At 45.8% G+C, this 20,761-nt stretch overlaps 1 protein-coding gene across 12 annotated transcripts in view; it reads left to right on the forward strand.

Annotated features, from left to right (window-relative positions):
* LOC128696512 (double-stranded RNA-specific editase 1) overlaps nt 1–20,761 on the forward strand; it is a 70,105-nt gene that overhangs the window by 8,372 nt on the left and 40,972 nt on the right. For 11 of the 12 annotated variants that reach the window (XR_011393244.1, XR_011393243.1, XM_070094727.1 and 8 more), the window contains one exon: nt 19,692–19,755. The exons of the other annotated variant lie outside the window; for it this stretch is intronic. Coding sequence is in view for 9 of the 11 variants with exons in the window: in XM_070094727.1 (XP_069950828.1) it covers nt 19,692–19,755 (64 nt within the window). In the remaining 2 variants the exon portion in view is untranslated. The remainder of the gene's footprint in view (nt 1–19,691; nt 19,756–20,761) is intronic. 12 annotated transcript variants of the gene reach the window in all.

Below are 20,761 nucleotides of genomic sequence, written 5' to 3' on the forward strand. Positions count from 1 at the left end.
ATGGTAGATCTCTAAGGGTAGTTCTCAATGGAATGGAATAAGCAAGACATCCTATTGGGGCAAGTGTTCCACAAGGAAGCATGCTGGGACCATTATAGAATGTCTACTTCAGTGACCTTCATCTCATCCCAGAATCCTATGCATATGCAGAAGACTGTACACTGACATTCACTTATCCAAGAGAAGAAATGCCAGCTGCTCTAAGCTACATCAATCACCAGCTAAGAGCTATATCAGCTTGGGGAAATAGATGGGAAGTAACATTTGCACCTGAGAAAGCACAAATGATGATGGTCTCTAGGCACCATGATGGTAATGGCGGTGCAGTAGTAAGGATGAATGGGAGGGTGTTGGCATCTGGGGAAGAAGTTGATATCCTTGGGGTGAAATTTGACTCCAAACTGACCATGAAGAACCAGTTTGTAAATCTTGCAAACAAAGCAGCCAGGAAGCTTACAGCACTTCGCCATATCTCGCATCTGCTTGACAGTAGGGGTTGCAAGATTCTGTATGAGGCACAAGTACGCTCACACCTTGAGTATGCTCTGCTTTCTTGGTTTGCCTGCCCCCTCTGTCATCTGCGACTGTTTGACAGAGTAGAGAACAGAGCAAGACGTCTCATCTCTCGCCTGGACCAATCCTGGATAGATCTGCCATTTCAGCAGAGCCTTCAACACAGGAGGGATGTGGGTGGCCTTACTGTTATGTACAAGGCCAATATTGTCAAAGTACCACACTTGGATCCACTTCGAGGACAGTGTGAAGCAAGCTTCTATACCACAAGACGGGCAGAAAGCAGCAACTTCACTTTGGCTGTACCCTTCTCCAGAACATCACTTCATCTGAGATCATTTATCCCCAGGATGACTTGAGTATGGAACACATTCGTACAGCATTATGATGTGTACGAATGGTATACAATACCGACAAGATGAGATTAAGACACATGTGCAACATCTGGGTATCTTTATTGTAGACGTTTCGCCATCCAGTGGCTTTATCAATACAAATTCTAGGACATAACTTGAAGACAGTAGAACTATGTACAGAAGATGAGGTGATCAGTCCCTCAACCTAGGAGTAGGTGCGAAGAGCACCATAGTCGTGGAGATTCTGAAGCAGAAGAAAGGATCCTGGCGCTTATGTAGTAACGTCAGGTGTAGCAGACGAGGGCATATTCACTGGTAGGCGGGATTCCCCAGTGGAAGTAGGTCCTTCCCAAAGAGATGGGTTAGTTGTAGTAGTAGTTGTCGTAGTCGTGAAGGTCCATGATGTTGCAGTGTCTGACAAGTTGTGTACGAATGGTATACAATATGACCTTCACGACTACGACAACTACTACTACAACTAACCCATCTCTTTGGGAAGGACCTACTTCCACTGGGGAATCCCGCCTACCAGTGAATATGCCCTCGTCTGCTACACCTGACGTTACTACATAAGCGCCAGGATCCTTTCTTCTGCTTCAGAATCTCCACGACTATGGTGCTCTTCGCACCTACTCCTAGGTTGAGGGACTGATTACCTCATCTTCTGTACATAGTTCTACTGTCTTCAAGTTATGTCCTAGAATTTGTATTGATAAAGCCACTGGATGGCGAAACGTCTACAATAAAGATACCCAGATGTTGCACATGTGTCTTAATCTCAGCATTATGATGTCAATGAGATAGTTGATCAGATGAAAATGCTGGCCCACAGATGGCTCCAACTTCATCCTGTTCCCTACATTATGTCTCAACAATAAAAATGCTTTCAAATGAGCTGATGTAGGTAACAGCTCTTAGCTTGTCAATAAAGTTAGGAATCCTTAACCTGTAAATAGTTTGTCATTAAAGCTAAGGATCCTTAACCTAACCTTGTCATACCCTGTGTAAAAAAAAAGAGAAGAGAGAGAGGGGGAGAGAGAAGAGAGAGAGGGGGAGAGAGAAGAGAGAGAGGGGGAGAGAGAAGAGAGAGGGGGAGAGAGAAGAGAGAGAGGGGGAGAGAGAAGAGAGAGAGGGGGAGAGAGAAGAGAGAGAGGGGGAGAGAGAAGAGAGAGAGGGGGAGAGAGAAGAGAGAGAAGAGAGAGAGAGGGAGAGAGAAGAGAGAGAGGGGAAGAGACAGAAGAGAGAGGGGAGACGAGAGAGGGAGGGGGGAGAGACAAGAGAGAGGGGGGAGACAGAAGAGAGAGGGGGAGACAGAAGAGAGAGAGGGGGGGAGACAAGAGAGAGGGGGAGCCAGAAGAGAGAGAGGGGGGGGAGACAAGAGAGAGGGGAGACAAGAGAGAGGAAAGACAAGAGAGAAACAGGGGAGACAAGAGAGAGAGACAGGAGGGTGACAGGAGAGAGAGAGAGAGAGAGGGGGGAGACAGAAGAGAGAGGGGGAGACAGAAGAGAGGGGGGGAGACAGAAGAGAGAGAGGGGGGGGGAGACAGAAGAGAGAGAGAGGGGGGAGACAGAAGAGAGAGAGGGGGAGACAGAAAAGAGAGATGGAGACGAGAGAGAGAGGGAGACGAGAGAAAGGGAGACAAAAGAGAGGGGGGGAGAGAGTGAGGAAGAGGAAGACAGAAGGGAGAGGAGGAAGGGGAGGCAGGCATTTTTGGATGAGAGGATGCCATAAAACTTTGCTAGAATTGCTGGCTACACCTCATGGATGAGACGAGACAGTCAAGGACAAGGTGTTGTTGCTGTGTACTTTTAGAAAAGTTTATGCCCAGCCCATTGATGTTGCCATCCCTACTCACCTAGAAATGATATTCAAGTTATGCATAAACACTAGTATCTCTATTCTAGCATGTGCAATGTACAGACCTCAGTGGCAACATGCAGACCTATCAACTTATGATGGAAAATGTGGACTCCCTCCTGCTGCTTCATAAATGTCAACATAGTTGTTAGTGACCTCAACTACCATCTTAGACAGAGAGACTTTGATGACTTTGCAGTGTTTGACATGAGAAACTTTGTTGATTTCCTTACTCACACCTCTGGCTCCTTCCTCAATCCAGTAGTGAGTGATTATTGGAAGGCATAGTCTCTTGCAAACCCCTTGGCTATGTTAGATCATCTGACCACAAGGCTGTCTTTACAGCATAGAAGATTCCAACAGAACGAGGTGAAGCATCTACGTGTACAACCTGGCTGTGGGAAAGAGGAAACTGGCCTGCCAGCTTATAGCTATGTCAGCCTGGTAAAACGATGGCAGGTAACATTTGCTCCTGAGAAAACACTTATAATGATGGTCTCTGGTCACCATGATGGTAATGCTGGAGCAGCGGTAAGAATGAATGGGAGAGTATTGGTACCCAGGAATGAAGTTGGGGTGAAATTTGACTCCGAACTGACATTGAATAACCATGTAAATCTTTCCAAACAAAGTGGCAGGCAGCTTGCAGCACTTTGACGTATCTGGCATTTGCTCGACAGTAGAGGTTGCAGGATTCTATACAAGGCACAAGTACGCCCACACCTTGAGTATGTACTCCTCTTTCTTGGATTGCTTGCCCTTCGTCACATCTGCGACTTCTTGATAGAATAGAGTACAGAGCAAGACAACTTGTCTCTCGTCTGAACCCATCCTGGATAGATCTGTCATTTCAGCAGAGCCTTCAACACTGGAGGGATGTGGGTGGCCTTACTGATTTGTACAAGGCCAGTACCTCTTCAAGGGGGGCTCCTTGGCGTGGTGAAGTGGCTCTTGGTCTGAGGAATTAGACCTGTCGGTCTCCTTCCTCAGACCGAACCTAATTACCCCCCAATCCCCCCTTCCCTATCCCATCCTCCCCTTTTTCCTTTCCTCCTCCTTCTCCCCACCCCTCCCTTTTGCCCTTCCTTTTTGACCTCGTGTTTCTTATTCCCGTGTTTCAAAACTTCCCCCCACTTCTGAGGTCCCATCTTCTGCAGCCTCCTCTGTGGTTACCTCTCCCATAGTCACTCCTGTATCTAATTCTTTTGCTGTCCTAGGCTCAGACGTCCCTACTTCAACGCCTCAGTCTGTTCTCGCTTCTTCGTGTTCTCCTTCACAAGCCTCAGTATCGATGAGATCTCATACGACACCTCCCAATCGTCCCTCTACTACTCAGAAGTCAAAAAAAGGTCCTTTAACCCCTCCTTCCCTACTTCCACCCCTTCATTTTACCTTCCCTGTCTCTGTACCGGGTTCTTCCCCTCTCACTGGCTCTGTTACAAGTGTAGAGGTTCACCCTCCTCCTCGTACTATACCTACCTCCCCTGTTCCCTCCCAAGTTTCTTCCTCTTCTGCCACCTCCCAGATTTCTGCCTCTTCTGTCCCCTTCCACGCTGCTTCTCCAGTTCCCTCCACCCTTTTGCCCTCCCCCCCTACCTTGGTACAGTCCATTACAGTTCCAATCTTTACTCATCCTCCCCCTACCATCTCCAATATTGTCTCCCATACGACGTCTCTGAATTCCGAAACACTTGAAGCAATCTCTGAATATATTGCAGAGACCAAACCATCAATGGACACTGATCCACCCTCTGTTCCTTCTCTCTCTCCTCCATCTGCGCAACTCCTTTCTTCACAGCGCACCGTTCCTTCGCTGCTTGAACGTTTTCCACTGCCTCCGCATGTGGACTTTTCTAACCCCTCGAGTCCGTAGGAACCCTTACCTGCAGATTTCAAGTATCTTTATTATTGCCAATCATGGCCTATTTACAGTGGAATATTAGAAAGACACGTAAGCAAACACTATGACATATTTATTAGAAAACGTTTCGGTCCTGGGACCTTCATCACTTCTAACATACAGAGGTAGAAAGACATTATATATATAGGCGGAGAGTGAGGTGTGATGCACGTGACCTGAGGAATGTCATAAGAACATAGAATGGAGGAACACTGTCGAAGGCCTACTGGCCCATGCAAGGCAGGTCCTTATCAAAACAACCTCTACCTATGATGAGGACAGGTAGATGATGAAATCATGCGACTCCTGTGTTGTTGGGTTGGTGATGCTTAAGTATCATGTATGCCAATGTTTTTGAAATTTTGTAGTTTCCAGTGTTGCGTTCTATAGCGTCGGTGACAGCGATTAGTGAGGCTTCTAGGCACCGTCGGCGTCTGAGGTCTGGTTCGGTGAGAACAAGTTGTGCCTCATTCCAGTTCATCAAATGCCCCGTGGAGTCTCTGTGGAGGACACAGGCGTACCTTACATCGTCTCTGTTAGAGGCATTTCGATGCTCATTCAGGCGGACTGCAAAATCTCTGCCGGTCTCGCCTACATATTTCATAGTGTTTGCTTACGTGTCTTTCTAAACCTACTTGTCGGTATTTATTACCAAGGTTTATACCACAGTGGAATATACACGGCCTCAGGGGTAATCGGGGTGAACTTCAGATGTTACTCTCCCAGTTTTCCCCTGTTGGTGTTTGCTTACAGGAACCAAAATTACACTCTGCTGTTATTTCTCCCATCTCAGGCTATAATTTATTGTATTCTTCAAATCCTTATCCTGATGGTACCTTTAATGAAAGTGCCCTTCTTCTACGCACTGATATTCCGTACCATCAGCTATTTGTTCGTACTTCGCTGCATTACACAGCAGCCCGTATCCACTTGCATAGGTGGTATACGCTCTGTTCTTTATATCTCTCTCCTTCTTGGGCATTATCTATTCTGGATATTGCCTTTCTTGTTTCGTCATTACCGCCACCGATTCTGTTACTTGGCGATTTTAATGCCCATCATTTCCTCTGGGGGGGTCTCACTGTGATTCCCGTGGCATTCAGTTAGAGGCTTTTCTTTCCACCCACCCCCTCCATGTTTTAAATACAGGTACTCGCACCCATTTTGATCCTCGGACTCGCACTCTCTTGCATCGGTCTCTCAGTCTGCTTTTCCTCTGCCGCATTAGACTTCACCTGGTCTGTTCTCCCGGATTTACATGACAGCGATCATTTCCCAATCATTCTTACTTCCCCTTCATGTTCACCACCTCTTCGTATCCCACGCTGGCAATTTGATCAGGCAAATTGGAACCTTTACTCACAACTAACTGTTTTTAGTGAGGTTCCTTCTTCGTCTTCCATTGATGAGCTTTTTCACCTCTTCTCGTCCTCCGTTTTAACTGCAGCTTCTCATTCTATACCCCAAACTTCGGGCAGGCATTCTCAGAAATGGGTGCCTTGGTGGTCTCCTGCTTGTGCTCGTGCAGTACGTTTGAAACGCGCTGCATGGGGCAGGTACCGGTACAATAGAACCACGGAGAGACTTCTTGATTTCAAGCAGAAGCGTGCGATCACTCGCCGTGTCATCCGTGACGCTAAATGCACTTGCTGGCGAGATTGTGTCTCCACCATCACCTCTGCTTCCTCTGAGTGCAGTCTGGAAAGAAGTACGAAAACTGAGTGGTAAATTTTCTCCTGACCCGGCTCCCGTTCTGCGGGTTGCCGGTGTTGATATAGCAAACCCACTAGATGTTGCCAGTGAAATTGGCAATCGTCTGGCCCGTATTTCTCAGGGGCTCCATCTATGCCCCTCGTTTCTTTCCTCAAAGTCTGCCAGAGAGTTAGCACCCTTGGACTTTTCTTCTCTCAGAGAAGAACAGTATAATGTGCCTTTTACACTTCAAGAACTGGAGGCAACACTCTCAGCTCGCCGATCATCGGCAGCTGGGCCTGACGACATTCATATTCGTATGCTACAACATTTACATCAGTCGGCCCTTGCAGTCCTATTACGCCTTTTCAATCTTATTTGGTTACAAGGAGTTCTTCCACAGCCGTGGAAATCCGCCATTGTTCTCCCTTTCCGCAAACCAGGCACTACGGGACATGAAGCCTCCCACTATCGTCCCATTGCTCTTACCAGTGCAGTTTGCAAAGTGATTGAACGTCTGGTAAATAGACGTTTAGTGTGGTATTTAGAGACACACAACAGTCTCTCCACTCGTCAATATGGCTTTCGTAAGGGACGTTCTACCATAGACCCCCTACTACGCTTGGATACGTATGTTCATAATGCCTTTGTGAATAACCACTCAGTTATTGCCATAGTTTTTGACCTTGAGAAGGCATATGACACAACTTGGAGGTATAATATTTTAGCCCAAGCCCACTCCTTAGGCCTCCGAGGCAATCTACCATCCTTCCTTAAGAACTTTTTAACTGATAGACATTTCCGTGTTCGGGTTAATAATGTGCTCTCCCTGGACTTTATCCAAGCTGAAGGTGTCCCCCAGGGATGTGTTCTGAGCACAACACTTTTTCTCCTTGCTATTAATGATTTGGCCTCTAGTCTTCCATCAAATATTTGGTCATCACTCTGTTGATGACTTCGCTATTGCCTGTGCAGGCGCTGACTGTCACCTCATTACAGTTTCTCTCCAGCATGCGGTCGACTGTGTTTCCAATTGGGCCACCACACATGGGTTTAAATTTTCCAGCACTAAAACCCACCAAATTACTTTTACTAGAAGCTCTGTCATCTCCGATCATCCTTTGTACCTCTATGGCTCCCCTATCCCTGAACGTGATAGTCAAGTTTCTGGGCCTCCTCTTTGACCGTAGGTTATCCTGGAAACCACATTACCTCTCTGAAGGCAACTTGTCACAGCCGGCTGAACCTTCTTAAAACACTTGCTCATCTTTCATGGGGAACTGATCATCGAACCCTCCTTCGCCTACATTCCACCCTCATTTTACTAAAACTTGATTATGGTGACCAGATCTATTCAGCGGCATCTCCTGCTACTCTCTCTAGCCTTATCCCCATTCATCACCAAGGATTACGTTTATGCCTTGGTGCTTTTCGCTCTTCCCCTGTTGAGAGCCTCTATACAGAAGCGAACATTCCATCCTTATCCGATCGCCGTGATGCCCATTGCCTTCGCTACTATGTACGCTCTCATGATCTCCGCAATCCTTCCATTTATAGAATGGTCACTGATATTAGTAGACATTCTTTATTTGTTCGCCGCCCCTGTTTACTCTGTCCCTTTTCTCTTCGCCTTCATTCGCTCTTGTCTTCTCTTCAATTACCACCTTTCTATGTTCATGTAGCATCTCACTTTTCCCTACCCCCCTGGGAAGTTCCAGCTGTTCGAGTCTGTTCTTTCTCTCTCCCTTGCTCGAAAGCCCAACTGTCTATGGTTGCTTCCCGCTCTTTTTCTTGACCACTTTCACTCTAAATCTCATGCCATTGCTGTGTACACAGATGGCTCTAAGTCTTCTGACGGCATAGGATTCGCAGTAGTGTTTCCAGACAGTGTCGTACGAGGGCATTTACTATCTTCGGGTAGTATTTTTACTGCTGAATTGTATGCCATCCTTGCAGCACTTACCCATATTGCATCTATGCCTGTGTCATCATTTGTGGTTGTCTGAAACTCCCTTAGTGCTTTACAGGCTTTACAGAAATTTGATACACCTCGCCCCTTAGTCCTCCGTATCCAACTTTGGCTACGCCGCATCTTTACCAAGCATAAAGATATTGTTTTTGTTGGGTCCCTGGTCATGTTGACGTACAGGGCAATGAACAGGCAGACACTGCTGCGCGGTCAGCAGTACATGATCTACCAGTTTCATATAGAGGTATTCCATTTACGGACTATTTTGCTGCAATATCTTCCCACCTTCACATCCGTTGGCAACAACGTTGGTCTACTATGCTTGGTAACAAACTTCAATCTATTAAACCGAGTATAGGTTACTGGCCGTCTTCTTATCACCAGTGTCGAGGTTGGGAGACTACTCTCTCCCGTCTTCACATTGGCCATACTCGTCTTACTCATGGATATCTCATGGAGAGGCGCCCTGCTCCTCTCTGTGAGAATTGCCAGGCTCCATTATCAGTCAGCCATATTCTGTTGGACTGCCCACTTTATCAACGAGCACGCAGAATTTACCTCCGTCGTCGTCTTCGCTCCGCTGCTCTTTTACCTTCCCTTCTCGCTGATGGACCCACCTTTCATCCGGACACTCTCATTGACTTTTTGACTACAACTGACTTCACAAATTCTGATACCTTCAGCCCTTTCTACCTCAATCTCTTGCTACCCTCTACCCCCGTACTATCCCCTGTCCCGCTGTTTTCTGTAACCTACTGATCATCCTTCCTCCCTTCTGCCGCCCAATACCCTCGCTTCCTTCCCTACTCTGCAGAGCTGTATAGCCCTTGTGGCTTAGCGCTTCTTTTTTATTATAATAATAATACAAGGCCAGTATTGTCAGAGTACCACACTTGGCTCCACTCTGAAGACAGCAAGAAGTGAGCTCTTCTGCACAAGAAGATGGTCAGGAAGCAGCACTTCACTTTTGACTACCCTTCTCTAGAGCATCACTTCATCCAAGATCATTTATTCGTAGGATGACTGAAGTCATAAAGCATAATATCAATGAAATAAAGTATGTTGATCAAATGAAATTGCTGGCCCACAGATGTTTTCACCTTCATCCTGTTCCACATTTGTATGTCTCATAACAATAAAAAGACTTTCCAGTGAGCTGATGTAAGTAACAGCTCTTACTTTGTAAATAAAGTTAGGAACCTTAACCTATCCTTGTAAAACCCTGTGTAAAAAGAAGGGGGGAAGAGAGAGGGGAGTGGGCAAGAGGGAGGGAGGGAGGAAGAGATGTATATCGAGGTAGACAATTGTGTACTTGTTAGATCACTTCTTAAATATGCATCCCATTTTCGTTTGTAAATTACCTAAGACTGATGTATGGCCTTGACATGCTCAGACACAAAAAACTCAACTTAAACCTGTTGAATAAACTGCAAGGTAGATGCCTCTTCAAGGGGGGCTCCTTGCTGTGGTGAAGAGTCTCTTGGTCTGAGGAATCAGACCTGTCGGTCTCCTTCCTCAGACCGAACCTAATTACCCCCCAATCCCCCCTCCCTATCCCATCCTCCCCTTTTACCTTTCCTCCTCCTCCTCCCCACCCCTCCCTTTTGCCCTTCCTCTTTTTGGCCTTTGGGATTTCTCCCACAGGCGCGCTAGTTCCTAGGTAGGGGAAAGGATACCGGGGTCCATCCCATTCCGTTGAGGTTCTTGGCGGTGGCGTAGTTTGCCGTGGAATCTGGATCGCCTGGGGATGTCCCGATCCCTCTCCGGTACCCCGGAGTAGCTTTGGTTGTCTTTCGGGCGACTGGTGTATCTCTGGAAGCCACCTTTCGGATTCCGGGGGTGGTGGCCGAAGGAGGTATGCTTTGTGGCGGATATCCGGCCGCCCTCTCTTGTCCACCGAGGTAGCTCGGCAGATGTGAGGTTGCTATCCTGGATTGCTGGTTTACTGGCATGAAGGGTAGGGTATGGCACGGGTTCCATGCTGCATCTGCGCTACTAGCGGTGCTGAGGTCCTCTTGGGCGCGGAGGGAGATTTCCGGCCCTTTCATTCCTCCTGGGAACTATTCCTCCCCGCTCCCCCCTTTTTTTATTCTTATTTTTATTTTCTTTTCTTTCTTTTTTTTCTTAAAAACAAAAAGCAAAGGAGTAACCTAACCATGGAGAACCCAATCCATGAACCCACTACCCCCGGACCCCTTCTTGATACCGCACCCCATTCTGACCCTGCCTTGTTTTTAGACCACTCTTCGGACACTCCTGATGCCCCTGTACCTCTTGTTGGTGCTGTTTCCTCACCCGCTTCAGGTACCAGGGCTTTGACTGACTCCTTTGATTTGTCTGAACTCCGCTCTCCTTTGACTATGCTTCCGGCTTCTCCCTCTACGGTACGGCAATTTTCGAATCGCCCGCCCATTTCACGCCGGACCACCTCCGGTCCTACTCCTAAATGCCAACATCAATCTCCTGATGATGCTCCTTCGTTACCTTCCCATTCTACTCGGAAAAGACCGACACGTCATGCACTCCCTCTCCACGCTCAGTTTCCGACCACACAATGGACTAAATTCTTTACTTTAAGACCGACTTCTTCTTTTGCCTACCTTTCTGACCATAGTATTGGCAAAGCGCTCCTGCGTCATGTTGGTAGAGACATTTCATTTCATGCTCTCAAGAGCGGTACACGCATCGTCACTGTCCAGAATGCTACCCAAGCTCATGATCTTTCTCTCCTTTCGCATATAGATACTACTACTATCACTATTGAAAAACATCTTTCTCTCAATTCTTGTAGTGGTACTGTCATTCTGCCCCATACCGTAGTCTAACAAAATTTCCAGTCATGTGGCAATGACATTCTTGAACAGCTGGAACTCCAGGATCTCCCAATCCTCACAGTAGACACTTATGTCCTTCCTGCCCGTGGGCGGAGACGTTACCCTTGCAATGTAGCTCGTTTAACTTTTGACAGCCGAGAACTCCCGTCCTCTGTATATATCGCGGGACATCGGTTACAAGTTCGAAAGGTGATACCTACACCGCAACAGTGTAGAAATTGCTGGCGTTTTGGTCACCCAGCGAAATATTGCAGATCTATGGCCGAATGCCCAGTCTGTGGTGCTGTCACCCTCCATCTTGCCTTAATTGTAATGAAGCTCACCCTTCGTACTCCAGCCGTTGCCAGGTCTACTTAAATGAACGTGAAATCCGTTGCCTCAAAGAGGCAGAAGGTCTCCCTTATGCTATGGCAGTTACTCATCTCCGCCTCCAAGGGAGACTACCCCGTGTTTCTTATTCTCGTGTTTCAAAACATCCCCCCACTTCTGGGGTCCCATCTTCTGCAGCCTCCTCTATTGTTACCCCTCCCATAGCCACTCCGGAATCTAATCCTTTTGCTGTCCTTGGCTCTGACGTCCCGACTACAACTCAGTCTGTTCTCACATCTTCGCGTCCTTCCTAACAAGCCCCAGTATCGACAAGACCTCGTACGACACCTAATACCAATCGCCCCTCTACTTCTCAGAAGTCCAAAAAATCCACATTGCTCAAATCTTCTTTGCCCCTTCCTTCCCTTCTTCCACCTCCACACTTTACTTTTCCAGTCTCTGGGCCTAGTTCTTCCCCTCTCTCTGGCTCTATTACAAGTGTGGAGATTCACCCTCCTCATACTATGCCTTCCACCCCCGTCCCCTCCCAAGTTTCTCCCTTTTCTGCCACCTCCCAGGTTTCTGCCTCTTCTGTCCCACCCCACACTTCATCTCCAGTCCCTTACACTCTTTCCTCCTCCTCTACTTTGGTACAGTCCATTACTGTCCCAATCTTTACTCACCCTCCCCCTTCTATCTCCAATATGGTCTCCCATACATCTTTGAATTCAGAAACACTTGAAGCCATTTCAGAATATATTGCAGAGACTAAACCTTCAATGGACACTGATTCCCTTCCTGTTCCTTCTCTTCCCTCTCCTCCATCTTCACAACCCCATTCTTCGCAATGCTCGGTTCCTTCGCTGCTTGAACGTCTTCCAATGCCACCACACGTTGACTTTTCTAACCCCTCTAGTTCGTAGGTGCCTTTCCCTATGGATTCCTGGTATTTTCTTCATTGCCAATCATGGCCTATTTACAGTGGAATATCCGCGGCCTCAGGGGTAATCGGGGTGAGCTTCAGATGTTGCTTTCCAGGTTTTCCCCTGTTGGTGCTTGCTTACAAGAACCAAAAGTACACTCTGCTGTTTTCCAACCTTTCTCAGGCTATAATTTATTGTATTCTTTGGATCCTTTCTCAGATGGGACCTTTAATGAAAGTGCCATTCTTCTACGCAATGATATTCCGTACTGTCAACTATTTGTCCATACCTCGCTGCATTACACTGCAGCCCGTATCCACTTGAATAAGTGGTTTACAATATGTTCTTTATATCTCTCTCCTTCTCGAGCATTTTCTATCCCAGACTTTACCTTTCTTGTTTCATCCTTACCACCACCACTTCTGTTACTTGGTGATTTTAACGCCCACCATTTCCTCTGGGGGGGGTCTCATTGTGACTCACGTGGCATCCAGTTAGAGGCTTTTCTCGCCTCTCACCCCCTCCATGTTTTAAATGCGGGTACTCCCACCCATTTTGATCCTCTTACTCATACTCTCTCTTGCATCGATCTATCAGTCTGCTCTTCCTTCACTGCACTAGACTTCACCTGGTCTGTTCTACCTGACTTACATGACAGCGATCATTTTCCAATCATTCTTACTTCTCCTTCCTATTCACCACCTTTCAGTAGCCCTCGCTGGCAATTTGATTGGGCAAATTGGGATCTTTACTCGCAACTCACTGCTTTTAGTGAGGTTCCTTCTTCATCCTCCATTGATGAGCTCCTACACCTCTTCTCGACGTCAGTTTATACCGCAGCTTCTCATTCTATACCCCAAACTTCAGGCAGGCATTCTCAGAAGTGCGTGCCATGGTGGTCTCCTGCTTGTGCTCGTGCAGTACGTTTTAAACGCTCTGCATGGGGCAGGTACCGGTACAATAGAACTGCTGAGAGACTTCTCGATTTTAAGCAGAAGCTTGCGATCGCTCGCCGTGTCATCCGTGAAGCTAAACGCACTTGCTGGCGAGACTGTTCCACCATCACCTCTGCTTCTTCTATGAGTGCAGTCTGGAAAAAAGTGAGGAAATTGAGTGGTAAATACTCTCCTGACCCGGCTCCTGTTCTACGGGTCGCTGGTGTTGATATAGCAAACCCTCTCGACGTTGCCATTGAACTTGGCACACATCTGGTCCGTATTTCCCGGGGGCTCCATCTATGCCCCTCGTTTCTTTCTTCAAAGTCTGCCAGAGAGTTAGTACCCTTGGACTTTTCTTCTCTCAGAGAAGAACAGTATAATGTGCCTTTTACACTTCAAGAACTGGAGGCAACGCTCTCAGCTTGCCGATCATCGGCAGCTGGGCCTGACGACATTCATATTCGTATGTTACAACATTTACATCGGTCAGCCCTTGTAGTCCTCTTACACCTCTTCAATATTATTTGGGCACAAGGAGTTCTTCCCCAGCTGTGGAAATCTGCCATTGTTCTCCCTTTCCGCAAACCGGGTACTACGGGACATGATGCCTCCCACTATCTTCCCATCGCTCTTACTAGTGCAGTTTGCAAAGTGATGGAACGTCTCTTAATCGACGTTTAATGTGGTATTTAGAGACACACAACAGTCTCTCCACTAGTCAGTATGGCTTTCGTAAGGGCCGTTCTACCATTGACCCCTTACTACGCTTGGATACGTATGTTCGTAATGCCTTTGCGAATAACCACTCAGTTATTGCCATAGTTTTTGACCTTGAGAAGGCATACGACACAACTTGGAGGTATAATATTTTGGCCCAGGCCCACTCCTTAGGCCTCCGAGGCAATCTACCATCCTTCCTTAAGAACTTTTTAACTGGCAAACATTTCCGCGTTCGAGTCAATAATGTTCTTTCCCCGGACTTCGTCCAAGCTGAAGATGTCCCTCAGGGATGTGTTCTAAGCACAACACTTTTTCCCCTTGCTATAAATGATTTGACCTCTGTTCTTCCACCCAATATTTGGTCATCACTCTGTGGATGACTTCGCTATTGCATGTGCAGGCGCTGAGTGTCATCTCATTGCAGTTTCTCTCCAGCATGCGGTCGACCGTGTTTCCACTTGGGCCACCACGCATGGGTTTAAATTTTCAAGTACCAAAACTCACCAGATTACTTTCACTAGACGCTCTGTCATCTCCGATCATCCTTTGTATCTCTATGGCTCCCGTATCCCCGAACGTGATACAGTCAGGTTTCTAGGCCTTCTCTTTGACCGTAGGTTATCCTGGAAACCTCACATTACCTCTCTGAAGGCAACTTGTCACAGCAGGCTAAACCTTCTTAAAACCCTTGCTCATCTTTCTTGGGGAGCTGATCGTCTAACTGCTTCGCCTACATTCAGCCCTCGTTTTATCGAAACTCGATTATGGTGACCAGATTTATTCAGCGGCCTCTCCTGCTACTCTCTCTAGGCTTAACCCTATCCATCATCAAGGATTACGTTTGTGCCTTGGTGCTTTTCGCTCTTCCCCTGTTGAGAGCCACTATGCAGAAGCGAGTGTTCCATCCTTGTCTGATCGCCGTGATGCCCATTGCCTTCGCTACTATGTACGCTCTCACGATCTCCACAATCTTTCCATTTATAGAATGGTCACCGATATTAGTAGACATTCTTTATTCGTTCGCCGCCCCTGTTTGCTCCGTCCCTTTTTTCTTCGCCTACATTCACTTTTGTCTTCCCTTCAGTTACCACCTTTATATGTTCATGTAGCATCTCACTTTTCCCACCCTCCTGGGAAGTTCCAGCTGTTCGGGTCTGTTCTTTCTCACTCCCGTGCTCGAAAGCTTAACTGCCTACGCTGGCTTCCCGCTCTCTTTTTCTTGATCACTTCCACTCCCATTCTCATGCCATTGCTGTGTACACAGATGGCTCTAAGTCTTCAGACGGCGTCGGATTTGCAGCAGTGTTTCCGGACAGCGTCGTGTGGGGGCATTTACTATCTTCGGCTAGCGTTTTTACTGCTGAATTGTATGCCATTCTTGCAGCACTTATTTGTATCGCCTCTATGCCTGTGTCATCATTTGTGGTAGTCTCAGACTCCCTTAGTGCTCTACAGGCTATACGAAAATTTGATACATCTCACCCCCTAGTTCTCCGTATCCAACTTTGGCTACGCCGTATCTCTACGAAGCATAAAGATATTATTTTTTATTGGGTCTCTGGTCATGTCGACGTACAGGGCAATGAACAGGCAGACACTGCTGCGCGGTCAGCAGTACATGACCTACCAATTTCCTATAGAGGTGTTCCATTTCTGGACTATTTTCCTGCAATAACTACCCACTTTCACGCCCGTTGGCAACAACGTTGGTGAACTCTGCTTGGTAACAAACTTCATTCTATTAAACCGAGCATAGGTTACTGGCCATCTTCTTGTCATCAGTGCCGTGGTTGGGAGACCACTCTCTCCCGTCTTCACATTGGCCACACTCGTCTTACTCACGGGTATCTCATGGAGAGGCACCCTGTACCTCTCTGTGAGCAGTGTCAAATTCCTGTATCGATTAGCCACATTCTGTTAGACTGCCCTCTCTATCAACGAGCACGCAGAATTTACCTCCAACACCGTCTTCGTTCTACTACTCTCTCTTTACCTTCCCTTCTTGCTGATGGACCCTCCTTTAATCCTGACTCTCTCATTGACTTCTTGACAACGACTGATTTACTCCACAAACTCTGATGATGATACCTTACGCACTCCCCTCAGCCCTTTCTAGCTCAGTCTCTTGCTGCCCTTTACCCTTTCACCATCCACTTCTCCGCTGTTATCTGTAACCTATTACAGTGGACCCCCGCATAGCGACTTTAATCCGTGCAAGAGGGCTCATTGTTATGCGAAATGATCGGTATGCGAATGAATTTTCCCCATAAGAAATAATGGAAATCAAATTAATCCGTGCCAGACACCCAAAAGTATGAAAAAAAAAATTTTTACCACATGAAATATACATTTTCCTACACAAAGAGAAGGATACATGCACAATAGTAGAGTAGTACATGCACAATATATATTATGCATGTACTACTATTCTAAATGAAGAATAAATGACACTTACCTTTATTGAAGATGCAGCAATGATTGATGAGACACTGTGTCCTGGGAGTGCCTTTTCCTCCTGAGTACTGTAGGTCCTGTTTGGCATTTTCTTCCAGAACAGGCCTTATCACACTGTGTATGCCACTACGATTCTTAAATCTCTCAAACCAACCTTTGCTGGCTTTAAATTCACCAATATGAGCACTAGTTCCAGGCATTTTTCCCTGTTCACCTGGGTGTTAGTGGACTGGTGTGGGTTGCATCCTGGGAGACAAGATTAAGGAACCCAATGGAAATAAGTTAGACAGTCTTCGATGACACTGACTTTTTTGGGTTATCCTGGGTGGCAAATCCTCTGGGGTTAATTGTTTCTTGGTATTCTCAATAAGCCACACCAACAACGGTGCTACAGCAGCAGCAGCAGCTGACAGTGCTACAGCAGCAGCAGCAGCTGACAGTGCTACAGCAGCAGCAGCAGCTGACAGTGCTACAGCAGCAGCAGCAGCTGACAGTGCTACAGCAGCAGCAGCAGCAGCAGCTGACAGTGCTACAGCAGCAGCAGCAGCAGCAGCTGACAGTGCTACAGCAGCAGCAGACGATGCTGCAGCAGCAGACGATGCTACAGCAGCAGCAGACGATGCTACAGCAGCAGCAGACGATGCTACAGCAGCAGACGATGCTACAGCAGCAGACGATGCTACAGCAGCAGCAGACGGTACTACAGCAGCAGCTGACGGTGGTACAGCAGCAGCAGCAGCTGACAGTGCTACAGCAGCAGCAGACGATGCTACAGCAGCAGCAGACGGTACTACAGCAGCAGCAGCAGCAGCTGACGGTGGTACAACAGCAGCAGCAGCTGACGGTGCTACAGCAGCAGCAGCTGTACCACCAATAGAAGCGATGGTTGATTGGGGTTTATTATACAACCTGGCCAGCTCGGAGACACGCACTCCACTTTCATACTTATCAATGATCTTTTTCTTCATCTCTATAGTAATTCTCACCCTTATTGCTGTAGGGTTGGCACTAGAAGCTTTCTTGGGGCCCATGGTCACTTATTTTGCAGATAAAATCGCCAAAAACACTGTAATAATACGAAATGTTCCGATTGTATGCTTGGATGTTACCGCGGAGGCTGGCTGGTAAACAATGCCACCGGCGGCACATGTGAGGCTGGCTAAGGGCGCACATTGGACGCGTCTCGGATGAAGAGCGGTGAGCGGGTTTTTGAGCGGTATGTGAGGCAAAATTTGTGATAAAAGCGAGCGGTATGCGGATTGAACGTTATGTGATGCCGACGGTATGCAGGGGTCCACTGTACTCATCCACCTCCCGTTTGCCACCTGATGCCCTCGCTTCCTTCCTGCCCTGCAGCGCTGTATAGCCCTTGTGGCTTAGCGCTTCTTTTTGATTATAATAATAATGCAAAGTAGATGACTTTTTTTTTTTTCTCCAAATTACAGCAGTGGAATGAGCTGCCCACTAAGTTGTATATGCAAAGACCATTAATTAGGTCATTGAAGAAGCAGGTGGACAAGCACTTTGCAAGTTTTAGGATTCAACTAAGTAGTACTAGGCTAGGGCAAGTCTAAGTCAGCTGATTCCTGATTTGTATTTATCAACTGCATCAAGATGCTCAGGCAGCCTAGTTAATAATAGTGGTAGAAGTAGGTGTTTGTGTTAGTCATATCAGAACTGGTGGTAATCTGTAGTAGAATCACTGGTACACAAGTCTGTGAGTGGCAGTAAGGTAACAAGAATCATTAACCCTTAAACTGTGAGAGACTTTAAAGAAAAACTGGTGTGGAGCAAAATTTGGGGAAAAAAAAAATCTCATTATATTAGGGTTAATTTTTTAAGTAGAAAAAGACATTGGCTTAAAGCTAATAAATTTATGGAGTTAAATTTTATGAAAAATGATCTCATTTGAAATGTCAACCAAATACCCATAATAGTATTTGTGTTGTCAGATTTTATGCTGAATTATAATAGCTTTTTACATTATTTTTCTTTTCAGTGTCTAGTTTTTACATTTTTTGTTTTCAAGGTTGAACACTATTTACAATAATTTCTTTTGATACTAGACTGGTTTCAAGTACAGTACTCAAAACATGGATATTCATAGCTTGACATAGCTCCATGGAATATACAATGTAGATTGGAACAAATAATTGCTTTTCTTAGTTTTTCTGAGTACTTTTGTCTTCTAACACCATCTACAAGGAAATCTTATGATATTGCAGTTAATTCAGGGTGTGATTCTCCTGGAAATATGGAAAATAAGTCGCATTGTTTGGCTTTTTTTGGTGGTTATCTTGTGTAAAAAATATACCAATACATTGAAATGTACTTCTCGTGTACCCATAATGTCTGTGTGTGCCCTCAAGACCATTGCAAAAAATGTATATGTATGCTGTTTACACAAGCCTAATGCAGAGTGGTATATCACTCCCATTGTTGACATGTCCTGCTGAGTCAGTCATCCATGATGCACTGCAAAGACCTGATTGGCCCTACAATTTTTTTCCTAAGCATGTCATGATGGTAAGACACCCAGACAGATCAGCAGAGGCATAAAAATGTCAGCTGGCATCATATACGAAGGTACAAAAAATTAATTGTAAATTTATGGGAGATGGTTCAATGGTAAAGATAGAAAACAGTTTAAGGGTTAAGATAGATTCTACTAATTTAATAGAGGTAGTTGTAGTCCAAGCCTTCCATCCACTCCATCTCGCCTCTAAATTCAGTACCATTGATCAATATGGTATGGGATACTTTCATCAGTTTTCATGCTGGCAGTGGCTGGAAGGTGAGGAGAAAGCCTTTTGCTTTTCTATTTTTGACTTGTACAACTAGGTAATACATGATAGTTACTAATCCAGGTAGAAGTACTGTACATAGTTCTTGGTGTAGACTTGTACTTTAAGCCTCTGCATTCTCTTTCCTTTGTACACCCTCTAACCTCCCCCTCCCCTCTTTCACTTCCTTCCCCTCCCTCACTTCCTTCCCCTACTTCCTCCTCCTTCCCCCACTTTTTTCTTCTCCCTCTTCTCTCCTTTCCCCTCCACCCTTTCTCTCTCCCCCTCTCTTCCCCTCCATCCTTCCCCATCCCTCTCCCTTCCTCCCCTGCCTTTGCTGACCCTTCTCTTCCTTTCTACCCTGCTTCTCTTTTCCTTTATCTCTTTCCAGTATTCCCCCTCCCTTTCCTGTCTCCTATGATTGACAAAGTGTAATTTTCAGGTTGATAGTGATGACGCAATGCAAGAGGGTGAAAACAGGAAACGACCCTGGGAGAAGCTAGGAGGTAGGGAAGTATTGTTGTTGTTTCAGGCATGTTGCCTTAATTGTTCACATGAATGCCTCCAGGAGAGAAGTACACTATTTGTATATTGAGGGATAACAATTAACTTGCCTATGAATTGAGAAGAGTAAAGTGTATGTGGTCATTATATAGTATGGGCTGAAAGATAATGCATGTGGAATATAAATCTCAACCTGAGGCATTATTAATTTTTTATTTCCTCATTTTTAAAGGGGATATTACATTTATTTACCTTTGTATCTACTTATCTTAATATTTATGAGGGTCTTGTAACAACTTTTAAAGAGATGTGTATAGGAAGTGTAATGCCTTGATTTTCAGCAGAATGTTTTCAGTTAAAAGCTGGTGTGCAGTGTGTTATTAATTTTACTTTTTTCATGATTAAAATTTTTTTTCTTTTTTTTTACCCTGTATGGGAATACTTTGATTTTATTTTTTGTTCCTTTCCTTTTTTCCCCCTGCTTTGTTTCCGGACATTATCTTGAGAATGCCTTTGAGTTGACTTGAAAATTAAAATCTGTGTTGATGAATCTTTTGGTTGAAGTTGAACTTTTAAAAAAAATCTGAGCAAAAAGGTGTACATTTGCTAAAATTAGCCTGCTCTTATTCTAGAAACTGACTCTCCTCATAATTCAGTTTAATACATTTTAATTATGGAATGTGAAATGAATAAAACTGTTAAATGAAAAATCTCTTTAAACAAACCGGCCGTATCCCACCGAGGCAGGGTGGTCCAAAAAGAAAAAAAAGTGTCTCTAACTTTAGTAATGTATACAGGAGGTGTTACTAACCCCTTGCTCCTGGCATGTTTGTCGCTTCTTATGATATGCATAGCTTATGGAAGAAGAATTCTGTTCCATTTCCCCATAGATAAAGAGGGAATAAGCAAGAATAAGAGCTAGTAAGAAAATAGAAGAAAACCCAGAGGGGTGTGTGTATATATATATATATGTGCTTGTACATGCATGTGTAGTGTGACCTAAGTGTA

Source organism: Cherax quadricarinatus, chromosome 47 (assembly GCF_038502225.1).
Source record: "Cherax quadricarinatus isolate ZL_2023a chromosome 47, ASM3850222v1, whole genome shotgun sequence".
In the NCBI taxonomy this organism is placed as follows: Eukaryota; Metazoa; Arthropoda; class Malacostraca; order Decapoda; family Parastacidae; genus Cherax; species Cherax quadricarinatus.